Source organism: Perca flavescens, chromosome 5 (genome assembly GCF_004354835.1).
Source record: "Perca flavescens isolate YP-PL-M2 chromosome 5, PFLA_1.0, whole genome shotgun sequence".
NCBI classification, from domain to species: Eukaryota; Metazoa; Chordata; class Actinopteri; order Perciformes; family Percidae; genus Perca; species Perca flavescens.
Genome location: NC_041335.1, coordinates 23,324,808 through 23,341,168, shown reverse-complemented (window position 1 = coordinate 23,341,168; position 16,361 = coordinate 23,324,808). Strand labels below are relative to the sequence as shown.

Below are 16,361 nucleotides of genomic sequence, written 5' to 3'. Positions count from 1 at the left end.
ATTTATTCTGTTCTATGCTATTGTTGTGATTTGGTGGTGCACTGCTGTGTACTTGTATCGCTATTGTTGGAGCCAATAGTGTGCAATCAATTTCTATCAAAAGTCCTATCTGAAACGTATTCCCACTCTAAGCTCCTCATTTAAAAAGTGTTTGTGGATGTGGTCCAATGATGCAAAGTCAGTCAGTATGTAGTTTGTTTTCAGTATTTCAGGTACTCACATCTCATGTCTGCTTCCTTTTTATATCACAGCCATAACATCATATAGCAAATTAGCGTCTAAATAGGTAAGTGAGAAACAAAAACCACATTATAAGACATTTGTTTATTCAATGTAATTTTAGTGGGGTTCTGTTTTATGCTTGAGCATCAACTGTACAAGCTAGTCATCATATTGATTTTATTCATTTGCACAAGTTAAAACCAAAGAACATAGAAATGATGTGCAGGAAGTAAAAAGTAAAAAAAAGAGTTTATCCATCACCTCTAGCATAATAGAATAAAGCACAACAGAATGACAAAGCTAAATATTACCACATTAATTAATGAATTATCATCTATCTATCTATCTATCTATCTATCTATCTATCTATCTATCTATCTATTTGAATTGGAATCTATTGATCTAGATAAAGATTTGAATTGGAACTTTGTTCCAGATAAATATTCTGAGACCCTGAACATCAGAGTTAGACCCTGTAAAATCAGATATAGTGTTTATATATATATATATATATATATATATATATATATATATATATATATATATATATATATATAAACTGTATGTCTAAGGCCAACCTTAACATGTGTAACAGTAAATGTGTTACATCAATTGCTTTATCAACCGATTCTTACCACAGGATTCATTTTCCCATCACTACAGTATCTACCTGTTTGCCTGCGTGTCAGGGTGATCTTTGCATTCTCATGATCTCTCAAGTTTCAGTTCATCAAAAACACACAGGAGTGATAGAATTACCTTATGAAACACCATCTTTCATGAAGTCTCTGAGGTGTGGTCAGTTATACATGTTGTTCCTCAGAGATTGAACATTATGATGCTGCTGAGAGGAGCTGATTCTAGATAGGAGACAGTGATAACAAACAGTAAATCCACCTTCTGTGGTTCTTCTCTGGAGCCAGTGGTTGGGATTGAAATGTGTAGGTGAGGAAAGGAAAGGAGAGGAGGATGTGAGAACTTCCTCAAACTGTTTGCAGTTTCGTCCTTTAGGACATGGTGGTCGTCGATGGTAGAAATAGAGAAGCGGCTGTTCTGCATTTCATCTGACAAGAAATGGCTCGGTGTTTACCTGAACTGGCACGACAGAGTATAGCGGTAAAATGTAATGTGTGGATTGAAACACAGTAAATTATACTTTAAATTACCTTTTCGCTAAATTACTTATGTGATATATGTGAGATATCACAATGCATGATGCACTGTATGATGTATGTACATATATATGTATGTATAAATATATATATACATATATATATATATATATATATATATATATATATATATATATATATATATATATATATATATACAGTATGTACATATATTATTCCACTAGTATTTCTATTTTCAGCGAGCCTTCTGCAATGAGCAGAAACAATGCTTTATTTTGAATCATACAGACATATGAAGCCTTTGTCTGGGACACCCACTGTGTCCGTCACTGGTGTTTGATCACAACCTAAAAGAGAGAAGGGGAGAGGTGTTTTCTCTTCCTCTTCCTCTGCTTTGAAAGAGAAGCAAGAGGAGAAGGGCAAGCTTTTTGAAATTCACAGTAATCATCTCTGGCTTAGTAACGTATGTGTCAGACGGAGAGGATTGAGATGTGATATACCATTCCTTAAAACCAGTCATAGGGGTGTTTATAAGGTGCCTAAAAACACAAACAGCAGGTTCATTGCAAGGGTTCATGCGTCCAAGCTTTTATTTTTGTATTTATTTAGCAGAATCACATTCAGGTGACCACCATTACACTGCCATACAATAAAAACACAGCCATCCTTACAAAACTGAACTAACAAAAGCATATATATAAAAATAATCTAAACATTAATCAGAATCACAGATTAATTCATAAAGACACTCAATGAATTAAGAAACTCAAGCTTTGGCATGTCTGTTAACACAATGTCCCACAAACAAGCAAAACAACAAACAAAAGGACCTCAAACATGCACACTGGTTTGAGCAATTACACGTTTTTGATTATTATATCATAGATTTACACATTTAAAAGAGTCATAGGCAGGATAGCATATTTGAGTCAATATTGCAAAATAATTTGTAAAAATGTTTTTTTTTTTGCATTTTATACCAAACCCAATCAAATCTTTTTCACTCATAAAATGTACATAAACCTAGTTTCAGTGACTGTTTATCAGTGTATGATATGTTCTGTTTTTTCTGCTTCACAGTTTTGTATTTCCGTTACTTCATTGTTATTTTTTGCTCTTATAAAACACCATATGCTTTTTGTGCTCATCTCTATACCACATTCTTCATAATCAGTTTCATTTAAAGACCTACACATCTTTCTTCCACTTTCCTGTTAGGAAGAACACCAGCCTTCCCTAAAAACCTGCATCTTCTTGTCATTTATCTTCTATTTTTTCTCATTCTTTGTCTTGTTTTTCCTCCTGTGAACCCGTAATTCCCATGAATTCACTTGTGTGCAAATGATGCACTCTTTCACCTGTCTTTGATCTGTTCTGGTTCCTCTCTGCTACATCACACAAGCCATCAATCTGCTGTTTGCTTTGCTCTGGCTCATCATCATCATCATCTTCTAGTTCTGAATCAGAGTAATAATCATAAGACTTTCTACGGCCTGTTTCATGCTGGTACACCTGGTCACCTAGCTCTAAATCAGACTCATAGGTCATCTCAGACATGTCTTCTGACTGTAAGAGGTGCACCTGTTCCCCCCCTTCTGCTCCTGACTCCCTCTCATATGTCTGTTCATCTAAACTATGCTGATATATTTGTTTCTGCTTGTCCCCTGGCCTTAGAACAGCTGGAGACCCCTGCCCTCTCTCCTTCAGCTCAGGGATGTACTGGTCTTCGCCTGCCGGCTCATGTGGGTCCACCTCAGGGCTGTACTGGCTCCTTCTGTACAAACTCTCCTCATCCTCCTCCTGACACGAGCTTCCAGGGACGCTCTCACCATCCGACTGGGAGACACGGAGGCTAGGAAGGCCCGGGGGCTTCTGGGAAAGATCAAATGGCTCCTCTTGGCTGAAGCGGGTAAGGAGGCCCATGGGAGTGGACAAGCAGAATCGCCCTCTTTGACGAAACACTGCAGTCAGAGAAATAAGAAATTACATCAAGCAACTTTTTCAGCAAAACAATGCATTTACCATTTACAATATGTGCATCCTTACATCTTTCATCCAGCCCTCTGTCCATGACACCATGTTTGACCTTCATGTGTCTGGTGAGGTTTCCCTTCAGGGTGAACTTGCTCGGGCAGTAAAGGCATTTGAAGGGTTTGCTGTCTGAGTGGAGATGCATGTGGCCCATTAGGTTATGCATCCTGTTGAACTCCTTCCCACAAAGCTGAAAGACAAAGGGAGAGAAGTGTATGGCCAGGTGAGTTGCCATTAGCCAAATAAGAAATGTAGTATTTTTTTACATGGCTGACATCAAATTCCTTGCAACTCAGATGGGCACAATAACTTCCTGGAGTCTCCGCTGGAAACTGTCCCCAGCCAAGAAATAGTCTGGCACATTTTAACTTTGGACAGAGACAAGCTAGATGCTTCCCCCAGTTTCCAGTCTTTATGCTAAGCTGAAGGTACATATTTACCATACATAAGCAAGAGGGGTATGTTTTTATCGAACTCCCAGCCAGAAAGCAAATAAACATATTTCCTAGAATGTCAAACTATTCCTTTAGGTAAAAGTATCAATACCACAGTGCTAATTTACTCTGTCACAAGTAAACATCCAGCATAAAAATTCCGTACTGATGTATTATCAGCAGTTACATTTAAAGTATGTAAAGTACTCATTTTGGTTGTTATATATGTGTGTTATAAATATAAAGTGTTATATATATTACCTTATTACGTAATATTAATTGACCGAGGTGGTGCTAATTGTAACTAATTGATATACTGTTAGCCGTTTAGTCAATGACAACAAATGATCATATTGAGGTTGATTATATGTTTTGTAAGTCAAATCTCAATCTGCAAAGTAAGTAGATAACCCTCTAAAATGCAGTAGAAGTAAAAAGTAGCAGAAATTAGTAGTGCACAAGTAAAGTACAAGCAGCTCAAAATAGCATGCAAGCACAGTACTTGATCACTTTCCGCCATTGGCTGTTGTAAACACTATTTGGGGATATGAAAACAATAGGCAAACACCATCCACCTATTATTTTTCTTTCTCTGCCAAATCTCCTTTGTTAGATGACTAATTATTTCAGATTGCTGAGGTTGTAGAGCAACATGTAATCATAAATGAATGTGCAGGCATTCCGATATACATAGACACCCTTTCTCCCTCCTGCTATCCTTGTTTTCCTCTTTTCCTCTTTGCCCCCCCTCTCTCTCTCTCTCTCTCTCTCTCTCTCTCTCTCTCTCTCTCTCTCTCTCTCTCACACACACTCAAGAAAAACAGAAAGAGAGAGGAAGCAACATCGAGACAGGGCCAGGAGGAGAAAAGGGAAGGGCAGCTCCTGCGCTGTCCTTCCTCTGCATTCTTTTTTAATAGGGTGGTCCTTTCCTTCAGGAGGAGAGAGGGACTGTAAACTGTCCAAGAGGACCGTGAGAAAACAGGAAGCTCCCTCCAGCAGCAGAGAAAGCGAGATGAAATCTATTTGAGGGCCCTGTTCTCCAGGGAGGCTGGGGGGCCATTGTTAGAGAGGCAGTTTGTGCGGTGATATCCTTCCTATGGACAAGGAGGCTCCTACTGCCAAAAGCCTCTCTGCTATCTGGTCATCGTCTAAGTCCTCGCACCAAACACCAAGGTCAAAACAGACACTCCAGAAAAGTGGGGAAATCCTTTAATAGCAGCTACCAAGAAATAGTAAAGGTTTGGTTCTTGGCTGTGATCATTGTGTTACCTTTAGACAAAGCCAGGCTAGCTGTTTTCCCATTTCCAGTCTCTATGCTAAGCTAACAATGTGTGCTAACTATTCCTTTCCTCAGTGAGCGAAGAGGAATTGAAGGCCAAAACACAACGCAAACAGCCCCATCTGACATGTTAGATTTGACCAACCTTGCATTTATAAGGCTTGATGTCAGAGTGGACGATCATGTGAGCCTTGAGAGTCTGTTTTTGGACGAAACTCTTGAAGCACATGTGGCACTGGTAGGCCCGTATGTTGGTGTGGATGAGGACGTGGCGCTTCATGTTGGCCAACAAGGTGAACTCACGACCACAGATGCGACACTTGTGCTCTTTCACCCCCTGAAGAACAAGAGAATGTAGCGGTATGAGAAAGTTATCTAGTTAGTTTAACCTCTAAAATCCCACTGATCTGATCTGTCAGGTGCATCTGATTTTTTGTGGAGATCTAAAATTTCCAAAGATACCAAGTATGTTTTTGTGGAAAATGTGTTTGAAATTATGCAAAGACATCAAAAGTATGGGCTTTAAATATGAACATCGTACTACTTCAATGAAGGCTTGCTTACACAGTATATGTATACTGTCAAACAGTATAGCATCAGGTTTTTCTTAAGGCTCCTAAAGAGGAAATAAAAGAACTGGAAAACTGGATGTTAAGGGGTTAAAAATAGTTTCAGGGGCCAGAATTTGAGGGGATATTGCTTTGAGACAGCTGCCAAAGTAGCCTACTCTATGAGCCATTGTCACTATCCAAAATGTGCACAAGGAATAATGGAAATGTCTTGATGTGACAGCAAAACTCTGGCAGATGCCAAAAATCCACCCTTTTACTTCCAACATCTGTCAAAAAACAAACAAACGCTAATGCTGTGTCTTTTCTCTTTCTCTTTGTTAATTAAACCTACTTTGTGAGTGAGAGTATGCTGTTTCAGGTGGTGAGACTGGATGAACTCCATCCCACACTCGCTGCAGATGTATGGTCTGATGTCTTTGTGTTTCATCATGTGGTTCTGAAGCTGGCTCGGGTACTGAAAAGTCTTCTGGCACTCTGCACACCTGCAGGAACAACATGTAGACAAATAGAGAACTGTAATGTTAAAGCAGTACTTCAACATTTCAGGAAATGTGTTGCTGTCTTGCCAAGAATTAGATAACAGTAACTAAAATGCTGCATTAAGAATATCAGGTGCAGCTCAAGAAGTGCACAAATAAAAGCATGGCTTTGGTTTTATTTAGAAATATATCCGCTATCATGTTTGTACTGCTATCATGTTTGTACAGTAAATATGAAGCTACAGCTAGCAACCGGTTAGCTTAGCATAGCACAAAGACCAAAAACAAGGGTGAACAGCTAGTCAAAGCAAGTAACAAAATCTTCTTTCCAGCACCTTAGGTTAACATATTATATTTCTGTCGTTTAATCTGTGCAATACAGGGGGGTTATGTGGCCAATTTTGTTACCATTGGACAGAGTCAGGCTATGTGTTTCCGCCGTTTCCGTATTTATGCTAAGCTAATTTGCTAGCTGTAGCTTCATACTTAGTGTACAGACATGAGAGTGGCATTAATCTTCTCATCTAACATTTGAACAAGAAAATTAATAATGGCATTTCCCAAAAATTTCCAACTATTGCTTAAACAACACAATCAGACATTTCAGCATAGGGTAGAGCCAGTTTAGAACTCACCTGTACAAGGTGGGCCCACGATGGGCAGTCAGGTGCCTCTTTAGCTGGGCCAGCGTGGGGAAATCCAGACCACACTCCACACATACGTTCTCCTGTCCTTTCTCGTGCTTCAGCTCATGGGCGCGAAGCTCACTGGGGTAAGCAAAACCCCTGCCACACACACTGCAGCTGGAAGGACAGATAAAGTGTGTGATAGATTAGGTTAAAAAAAAAGACAGTTGAAAATAAAAAGCACTTGCTACTATTAATCTACCTGTATGGCTTTACGTCACTGTGCTGCATCATGTGTCTCTTCAGGTGGCTGGTCTGAGTGAAGGCCTTGTGGCACACCTGGCACTTGTGGGGCCTCATGCCCTGGTGGGTGAGCAGGTGTGTGTGCAGGTGGCTCAGCTGCTTAAACAGCTTCCCACACAGGTGGCACCCATGTGGCTTGATGCCGTTGTGCCCCAGGATGTGCGTGACCAGGTTGTACTTGGAGGTGTAGGACTTCTCACACATACGACACTTCCATCTCTTCTGGTCTCCACCCACGTCTACATAATAGCTGTCATCCACGTGGACGTTGAGACCGAGCTTTTCAGCACTAGTCGTTCCCCTGCTAGGAGGTCCGTCACGGCCCCGGTGCCCAGGGCGGAGGTCCTCTCTTGGGTAGAAAGAACCAGGGGAGAGGTGCATGACAGGGCCGGGCATGAAGAAGGGGTATGGGAGGAGGCTGTGGTGGAGAGGTGGGAAGTACGGAGGGTGCAGGAGGAGAGGAGAGGGAGGCCAAACAGGGGAAGGACTGAGAGGCTCCTGTTTCACCTGTGCAGGTAGATTCATACCTGGTGATCTGTGATGAAGCTGCAGTCTGTTGAGCTCGATCATACCAGGGATAGGCTTAGGAGATGGGGAAGGAATGTGGTGAGATGGGAGGGAGAAGCGGATGTGGGAGAGGTGCACCATCTTCTTACTGCTGCTTTTGTCTGCCTCCTCTGCTTCTCTGTCAGGAGATTCACCTCCTTGGGTGTCCATTTTAATAGGAGTTCTTTTGCGTTTTTGGGATCCTTCCTTTTGGGTATAACTGGGGCCAAGCATGGGAAAGAAAGCAGGGGGGCTGAACGCACTGTAGGTGTCCCTGCTAGGTGATATGCTGGGATAGCTGGTAGGGGAGAATTTAGGGTGCTCAATGTAGAGTGGAGGTGGGCTTAGGTAGAAACTGTGCTGAGATGCTTGGCTTAGAGGAGGACTTCTTGCTGGTGAGAAATTTACTCTGTCTGCTTCCATCTTCTTTCTGCATTAGGGAAGAGTACAATAAGTATTTAAATTAAACCTCATGAGATGTTTATAGAGGGGATGTGTCTCTTTGACAAAGGACCCCTTTTTGGTCACAAAGCAAAGTTAGGAATCACCAATTTAATCTTTAACAATACATTGTATAATCATATGTCTTATTATATAAAACATAAATCTGAAAATTAACTACTAACTACAGCTGTCAAAAAAATGTTGTGGAGTGAAAAGTACAATATTGAGAGTAGAAAGTGCCAGTACTTGAGTAATACTCAGTTCCACCACATACATGTAGTTATACTTGCAGCCCCCAAAACAGACACACCATTTGTGCAAAAGGAATTTGGACAAAAAATTTGGACAAAAGTTTATCTAATGACTCTGTGTCTGATTTCTATTTATGACATGGAACTGATTCTCTAAAGGTTTCTGTGGAAAGAATGTAACCGGGACATATACAGTATTGTGTCAACACCCACACCTTTCGCTGTTCAACCTGAAACCTTTCACTTCTTTCTTTCTCACAGACCTCCTCCTCTCCTGAAATTAGGAAGTTATCTGTGAAATGTTCACCTCTACCTCCCGCACACTTTTCACTTCTCATGTCTTTTTTCTCTGCTCTGTTCATTTTTTTTTTGCGCTGATAGCCAGGAACAACTTCCTCTTTTTCTCCTCCACTGTTACATTTTAATCTTTATCTCTATGAGCAGCCTAAAGTCTGAGGTCGATTAAATAACCGATAAGTTTAAAACTGTAATATGTTAAGATGTTATAGCTATGAATAACATCTTCGCTGCAGTTAATATGTCCATACTTTAGTGTAGACAATAGTAATGGGTGAAATGATGTTGATACTCAGAGAGGAACTACTAGTCGTACTTCTGCATGACATCCAAAATGGGCCCAGCAATGTTGTACATATCTATCCATTTCTGCAAATAGCTCAGTGCTTATCAATAACAAAACTGCTGATCCATATAAATCCACTGTAGCATGACCACTAGTTCTACTTTATTTTCCGCTACATGTTAAAATACTTTCCTATAAAATGATACACACAAAATACACATATAATATGTAGGGCTGCAACTAAAGAATATTTTAATTGTCAATTAATCTGCAGATTATTTTCTGATATAATCATTTATTGTTTGAAAGGGCCTGTAACAGTTTGTTTTCTCTGACCAAAACCTAAAGATATTCAATTAACAACTTCATAAATGAAAGAAAAGCAGCAAATTATCATAATTTACAAACTGAAATACAGAATATTTTGGTATTTTTGTTTGAAGAATTTCTCAAATGATTAATCAATTACCAAAATTGTTAATTTTCTGTCAATTAACTGATCAATTACTACACTGTTAACATGAACATCCAGATTAACATCATAATTTGATTGAATGATCTATAAGTCATGTTTTAAAGATGACAACAAGCAAGGAAGATTATGAGATGATCTACATTCTAAATTCGTCATTTTCTTCCTGCAAAAACATACTTTAAAAAACTTAAAATCAGTGCAACACACTCTCTAACAACAGGGAATGTTGCTTAATATCAATAAAAATGGAAATACATGTTATAAGGACACAATGTAAATTTGTGATTAGTGAAGTATAGAAAACATAAACCACATGCAGAATGCAAGAAGAGTGTTACTCTGCTTCTTCCAATGATTTTTTTACTTTATCAGATGCATGATGAAATTTTCCCTTTCAGGTAGTTTCAAACACTCTCCTGGATATGATCCCGCTTAAGGTGCACTGTGCAGAGACAACGGGCTATACTTTGCCACACCATGCATTCCAAACAATCCATTAAAAACCAAGCCCCTCCTCAAATGCCAGTCAGTGCTAAGTAAGTGTGTGTGTGAGGCTACAGCGAAGTCTGTGTGTGTGGAACTTACCAGTTGAGTGTAACAGAGATGTGTGTTTTCTGTGATGCTGTTGGCTGAAGTGCTGCTGCAGCTGCTGCTGTTGTACCTGTGTTACTCTCCCTCCTGCTTGCACTGCAACTCTCCTGACAATGAGCCGCCTGTCCACGGATAGCATTTGAAGTGACTTAAGAAAGAGAACAGGAACAATCACTTTGTTCTCATTTTTCAGATGAGTACCTTCGGAGAGAAGGAAGGAAGGGAGGGGAGAGGAAGTCAACAAGCCTAGTGCCTTCCTGCAGAAAAATAAGGAAACACACTAGATAGACATCTCCATTTCTCTATGAAATAATGATTTGCACAGCTTTTGGAGGAATTGTGAGATTTGATGTTGCACAAGAAAACAATGCAGTTTGAATGTTTACAGTAACAGCTGTGAAGTGGCATGCTGTGATGGAAGAGGATCTCAGTCTGTTTAAACCAGCTATTTTTTTTCTTTACAGCTCAAAGATATACATATTAGGAATGACTGATTTCATATGTAAAAGGGAATCATTCTTTTATGTTTTTAGATGGAATATGAAACGTGAAGCTTGTGAACAGCACTAAAAGTATTTCAGCTAAAGATATTTCAGGTATTTTAGGTTCCAGCAGATAAAGTTCATAGTCAGTCTGTTAGGTGCATATGGTCTATTATACAGGGGCTGTTCACTATAACATTGCAATTCACAAAAGAAAAAGAAAACCTGCAACAAACACCACTCCTGTAAAACTTTTGTTCATTGTTTCTTTCTTTCTTCTTTCTAAATGGTAATTTCATGTTATTATAATTGATTTTATAATAAGTATTTCTGTTAGTTTGTCCACTTCCTGCAAAACCATAATAGATAAAAACTCAAATCCTAAAAAGATGAAATGTGTCAACCATAGAAGGTGTCAACACAGCCACTAGGAGGCAAGAGTGGCCCATTGTCTGAGTGACACTTTATGACAACAACTTGTCTTATTTATGTTCACCTGGTAACTACAGTTATGTTTTATGATCTGTCTGTGTGTCTGAGATCTAAATAAACTAATGTTGGTCCACACCTCAATGTCCCATTCCTCCCTTTTGGCACAGAAGTTGGCAAACAAAGACAATGTTATCAATTTATTTTAAATTGAGATGAGGTGGCAGTTAGTAGATCAGGAGGGAGCTGCGGTAATTGAGCTCATATCATTGAAACAGTGAGATTGTCTTTTATGGGTTGTGGCCGATCATTAGCTGTGTTAATTAGCTCATAGGACCAATTAACCTCAGACCTGGACAGATATGAGTCAATTCCTGTGAGGAATTAAGGACTTTATTAATAGAAAGGAATATTTTTAGGTGTGTGTGTGTCTGTGTGTGAGTCTTTTTCGTCATCATCGTGTTTGTTTACAAACATCCAGAATACAAAAAACTCAGCACTTCTGAGCCAACGTGGCGGCTCAGCAAGCCCAGGATCAGAGAGGGACTTATTCTCATGACTTTTAAAACCAGCTTTTTTCAAACTCCCCCATCTGTCCTGGAAATATACTTAATCAAGAAGAATCCTTAAAATGTAGCTCCTTTTTTTTATACAAAAGCAGATCAGAAGTTGTACTACGTGTCCACTCGTGCTTTGAATAATTCCATTACACTTCCTGACCTCTCTGACTTTCCTGTCATCTCTAACATGCATGGTCACGAACCACAAGCCCTTCTGTAATAATTCTCAACAGCAAAAAGCTAACCAGGCCACAGAACTGTCAGGCCCTTTTGACCCGGCCTGCCCAGTGGTCAGCTTCATTTCCGGAGGTGATAGTAACTAAAACAGGCTCATTAAGGATCTCTAAGTGGCTTTTGGGTTTCTGTGTCACTGTCAGAAGAAGCTCTGGAAGTATATAAGACATGTCAGAGGCACCAAGAACAGAAGCATCGACGAGCATCTGGAACCAACACTTCAAATCTACTGTTCATCAAGAGACTGAGCGACAAGTGAGTTTTATTTCAGTGGATTTCTGGATATCTGTCAAGCTTAGATTCTGTGGTTTATTTTGTATATTTGGGTATTAACTATTTTTTTCCCCCCATCTTTCTTTCACTCTCAGTAGAAATGACTGGAGCTGCTGTGTCCACATGCCTACTTTTTCTCCTGTCTGTATGTTCATCGTGTTACATCTCTAACTGTCCTATCGGTGGCAAAAGGTCCATCATGGATGCACCGCTGCGAAAGGTAGGCAACAGAGGAGGGATCCGTCTTCCAGGATTGAATGATATGCAATAGATGTTGAAAAACATCTATACAAATGACAATAAAATTCCATTAAATAAACAGTTGTTGGTTACATGTCAAACATTTTTATTTGAATCTTATATAATAAAGCTAAGTTTGGACTGAAACTCTCATGCTTAATCTGAAATATCACTTTAGAGAGCTAACGGACACACCAGTTCATGATGAATATCCTCTATATGCTCTAAACAAACAATGCTAAATGGTTTAAAACAATAATAATCAATCGTTTCCTCCACCAGTGCATGCCGTGTGGCCCCGGAGACAGGGGCCGCTGCTTCGGCCCCAGTATCTGCTGCGGGGAGGGCCTCGGCTGCCTGCTCGGCTCCCCGGAAACAGCTCACTGCGTGGAGGAGAACTACCTGCTCACCGCCTGTCAGGCAGGAGGGAGACCCTGTGGGTCTGAGGGAGGACGCTGCGCTGCTTCAGGACTCTGCTGTGATGCAGGTCAGGAAGTCCAAGCACAATCTGACAGTGGTGGAATAAATATTCAGATCCTCCTTTACATGAGTAAAAGTAGCATTCTATCATAATAAAAGTCCTCCATTTAAAAGTAAAAGTACAAAAGTATTATTAGCAACATTTAACTATAAAAAGTAAAAAGTACCCACTATTTTGGCAAAATGGAGTTGTACTGTTATACTAAACTGCATTTTAATGTTGTAGTTGACTGAAATGGAGCTGATTCTAGTTATTTCATAATGCTGCTATTGGGTAGTGTAGTAGACTGTAAAACAATGCATTGTATTCTGTATGCTCATTATAGGTATTTAAGAATGTTGAATTGTAAAGTAACAGTTAGTATAGCTGTCAAGAAAATGTGTAGGTAGAGTACAAAGTACAAGATTTCCCGCTGAAATGTAGTGGAATAGAAGTTTTTTTTTGTTTTTACTTAAGTACAGTACTTGAGTAAATGTACTTAGTTGATTTCCACCCATGCATATAGGATTGATTTATGTGATTTTCTTGTATCTTTCTATTCTATTAAAGGCTTTGATTTAGCTAAAGCAAATGGGACAAATCACTGCAACTGCACTTAAAGAAGCAACATACTGTGTCTGTGTGTAAAGGTTCATGGTCCTGATAACAACATCTTGTAAAGTGTATGATTGCAATAACAATCTTCCACGTTCTTAATAACTCCTTATTTATTTGTTTTTTTTTATAATCCTTATACAGAGAGCTGCACCACCGACCAATCGTGCCTCATCGAGGAGGAAGGAGATGACCAAACCAGCCTATTCGAAGGCAGCGACCCCGGTGACATCATCCTCAGGCTCCTGCATCTGGGCGGTCACACTTCTCCTCATCGAGTTCACCCATGAGCTGCTCCTAACACCGAGGTCTCATGAGAAACTCTTCCGCCGTAGAGACGACATGGGACTTGTAGTTGTAGTTCATATAGTTGTATTGCTATGTTTGTCATCATCACTCTGTATTTGCTCTTTCCCCTGGAGTACTTCTGTAGAGTGCCTTTGTCAATATATTTTTCTGTATGAAAATAGGGATGAATACTGAGTGGTCATCCAGATATCTGCATGTTGAAATAAAGTTTTGAGAGAGTGTAAAATGTTGTTTTGTTATTATTTTACTGACTGAACCTTGTAAATGTGTTTAAAAGGCTGCAGTGTAGACAGTTTCAAACACTCTAATTCCTTTTCTTTATCCAGTAAAGAACAAATCAGCATAAAGCTTATCAGGCTGCAGTGTTACACTATATTCCTCTATCACCAAACGTACAAAGCCTACAACCCACAGCCGTCTTATCTTTTCAGATGTTCAGCTTTGCATAATCTTGTCACTGTGTGCTGTGTGAATCCAAAGGGTTCTCACATGACGATATGTGTGTTTTCGTTGCCAATAGTTACACAAAGATCACTGTTGCAACCGTTATGGTGCTTATCTTGTATGGTAGTCACCTTTGATCCATTTTTTGTTAACTGTAGCAGATTTAGGAATTCCCTCTTAAACACTGATGACAAATTATTGACATTGTGTTTGATTGAATCGTTTTGTCATATCTGAGTTGGCCCTGAGAGCTCTTTTTTCAGGAATCTTATATTTAATAGTGACCTGAGTAAAGTACTCACTCTACTCACATTTGTCAATGTGAGTAAAAAAAACAACTTTTAACTATAATTTCTGTCATTCAGTAATGCATGACTCTAATGCAACCTTTATCGTTTCTTTTTTCCCCAGACTATGACTCTTGGTGGCATTGTGTGCAAGAGGACGAGCAAACGCATTTAAATGTCTGCACTTGGGATAATAAAATGTAAATAAGGCACAGCCATCTTGGTTTCTTTGGAGTAAAATTGTTATTGAAGGGTCAACTCAACTAGCCGTTAAAAACATGGATTTTCTTATCTGCCATAAAAAGAATGCAGTGTTCAAAATCCTGTGACTGTGTTGCACATGGGTGGTTAACATTAAATCAGAATGCTTCAATTTGTTGTTCAAAAAATAAGTGGGGCACCACTCATTAAAGACACGGATAACTGACCACACCTTAATTTAATAATCTGACGGTCTGCAATGTAAATCCATAACTCGGTGTACAGTGGTGTAATATACTTTTAAACACAACATTTACTATCTGGTACTTATAAATGAAGAATTTAACTACTAGGAATACTTCCAACACATGCATAAATTGAGTGGAGGAGGTGATAACACAAACAGTAAATTAGGTATTTTGCAGCATCACACAACACTATCTAAAGGAGATTATACCACAAAGGCCCTGATATCCCTAAATTTTCCCTACACAACCCAGAGAGCATCAACCCTGTTCACAGGCAAAACGTTTTGACATACTCAGAGGAGTGGCTGGAAGATGACTCATCCAAACATTGCAGCAGCGGTTCTGCTGGGCTGGAGGATCTATTTCCTCAGCTGGTTATTTCCCTCAGAGCAGCTCCGCTGGGCTGTTTGTCTCTCTCTGCAGTAGTAGGTAAAGTTTTGGGTCACCACTAGAGGAGGTGCCAGAGATTTCTTTTGCTGATGCTATGGGGTTTCTCAACTTCTTAGTGAGGGTGTTCTGAAATTTAGGGTTTCCCATTAAATATGCTTGTTGTCACTGTTCAATTTCTACTGCAACACCCCTGGATATGCGCACATACGCAGTACCCACTCTGCAACTGTTGTGTCATTCTGTGTTGAACACAAGGTAAGATATTCAGCTCAAGAGATACAGATGTAAAGTTCAAAAGCCTGCCTATGTAAACACACCTCTGAATATCTCATTTCACACAATTATGCCACTGACAGGGCTTGCACACAAGCAGCAAGCAACAGACAAGTTTGTGCACATTCTAGCTTATGATTATTAGATCACAAAGTCCTGCTGCCAGTTTCCAACACCTCGACTAAAAATTAACAGTATTCTGTTCAATAGACCTCGTTTTATATGAATGAGCATCACAATAGATGACTATAAGAAATCAGAAATTGTGCCTCAACCACCAAATGCTTTACATTTATAATAAGAAGAAAAAAATATCACGCACTTTTTACCATTAGACATCTTTATAACAACAATGCTAATATCATCTACAGTAATGCTAGCATCCTCAGCAGCAATCACATGTAGGTCCCCTTCCTCATCTATAGCTCACTATATATATCTATATCTCTATTCACACAAAAAAATTATAAACAAACCAGAAATTTCTTAAGGGTGCTCTGGCTAGCCTAGGGGTAGCTACAGCACCCCCAAGCCCCTCCCTGGCGCCGTCTATGGTCACCACTAGATGCTCACTGTGGTGTTGGCACTGAGTCATCGGATCCAACATTTTGGCACGTCAGAACACAGAGATGGAGAAGATGATCTTGATTTAATTGGAGCAGTTTCTCGAACTCTGCAAGCTTCTGCAGTATTTTGTTCAGACTTGGGGAAAAGTGTGACAGGGGGTCTCAGCCACAGGGAAAGGGGACACAGACAGAAAAAGGGTCGCAGCATACATGTAAGAGAAGGGAAGGAGGGAAAAAAGCCAGTCTGGTGTTGTCTCTTAATTAAAGGTCTTGGTCCGAGGGCACATCACCCTGGCCACTCCACCCTTCTGACCTTTCTGACATTAATCATCCTAAACTAATCTTTTTTTATATTGAGTGTTCAAGTCTCACTAACCTAAA

General features: G+C 39.7%; 2 protein-coding genes across 3 annotated transcripts; one reads left to right on the top strand and one right to left on the bottom strand.

Annotated features, from left to right (window-relative positions):
• Positions 1–1,969: 1,969 nt before the first annotated feature.
• On the bottom strand, positions 1,970–10,060 carry znf366 (zinc finger protein 366). Of its 2 annotated transcripts, XM_028578459.1 has the most exons (7): positions 9,964–10,060; positions 7,039–8,055; positions 6,786–6,953; positions 6,003–6,153; positions 5,245–5,436; positions 3,402–3,576; positions 1,970–3,316 (listed from the first exon to the last, which is right to left on the bottom strand). In XM_028578459.1, the coding sequence occupies exons 2-7, from the start codon at positions 8,046–8,048 to the stop codon at positions 2,634–2,636; spliced, it is 2,379 nt and encodes a 792-aa protein (XP_028434260.1). In that variant the 5' UTR covers positions 8,049–8,055; positions 9,964–10,060; the 3' UTR covers positions 1,970–2,633. The 2 variants fall into 2 exon arrangements, with proteins under 2 accessions (XP_028434260.1, XP_028434261.1); XM_028578460.1 differs by lacking the exon at positions 5,245–5,436.
• A 1,987-nt stretch (positions 10,061–12,047) lies between these two features.
• On the top strand, positions 12,048–13,552 carry oxt (oxytocin). Its single transcript, XM_028579149.1, has 3 exons — positions 12,048–12,167; positions 12,470–12,674; positions 13,407–13,552. Exons 1-3 carry the CDS (start codon positions 12,048–12,050, stop codon positions 13,550–13,552), a joined length of 471 nt encoding a protein of 156 aa, XP_028434950.1.
• The last annotated feature ends 2,809 nt before the right edge of the window (positions 13,553–16,361 follow it).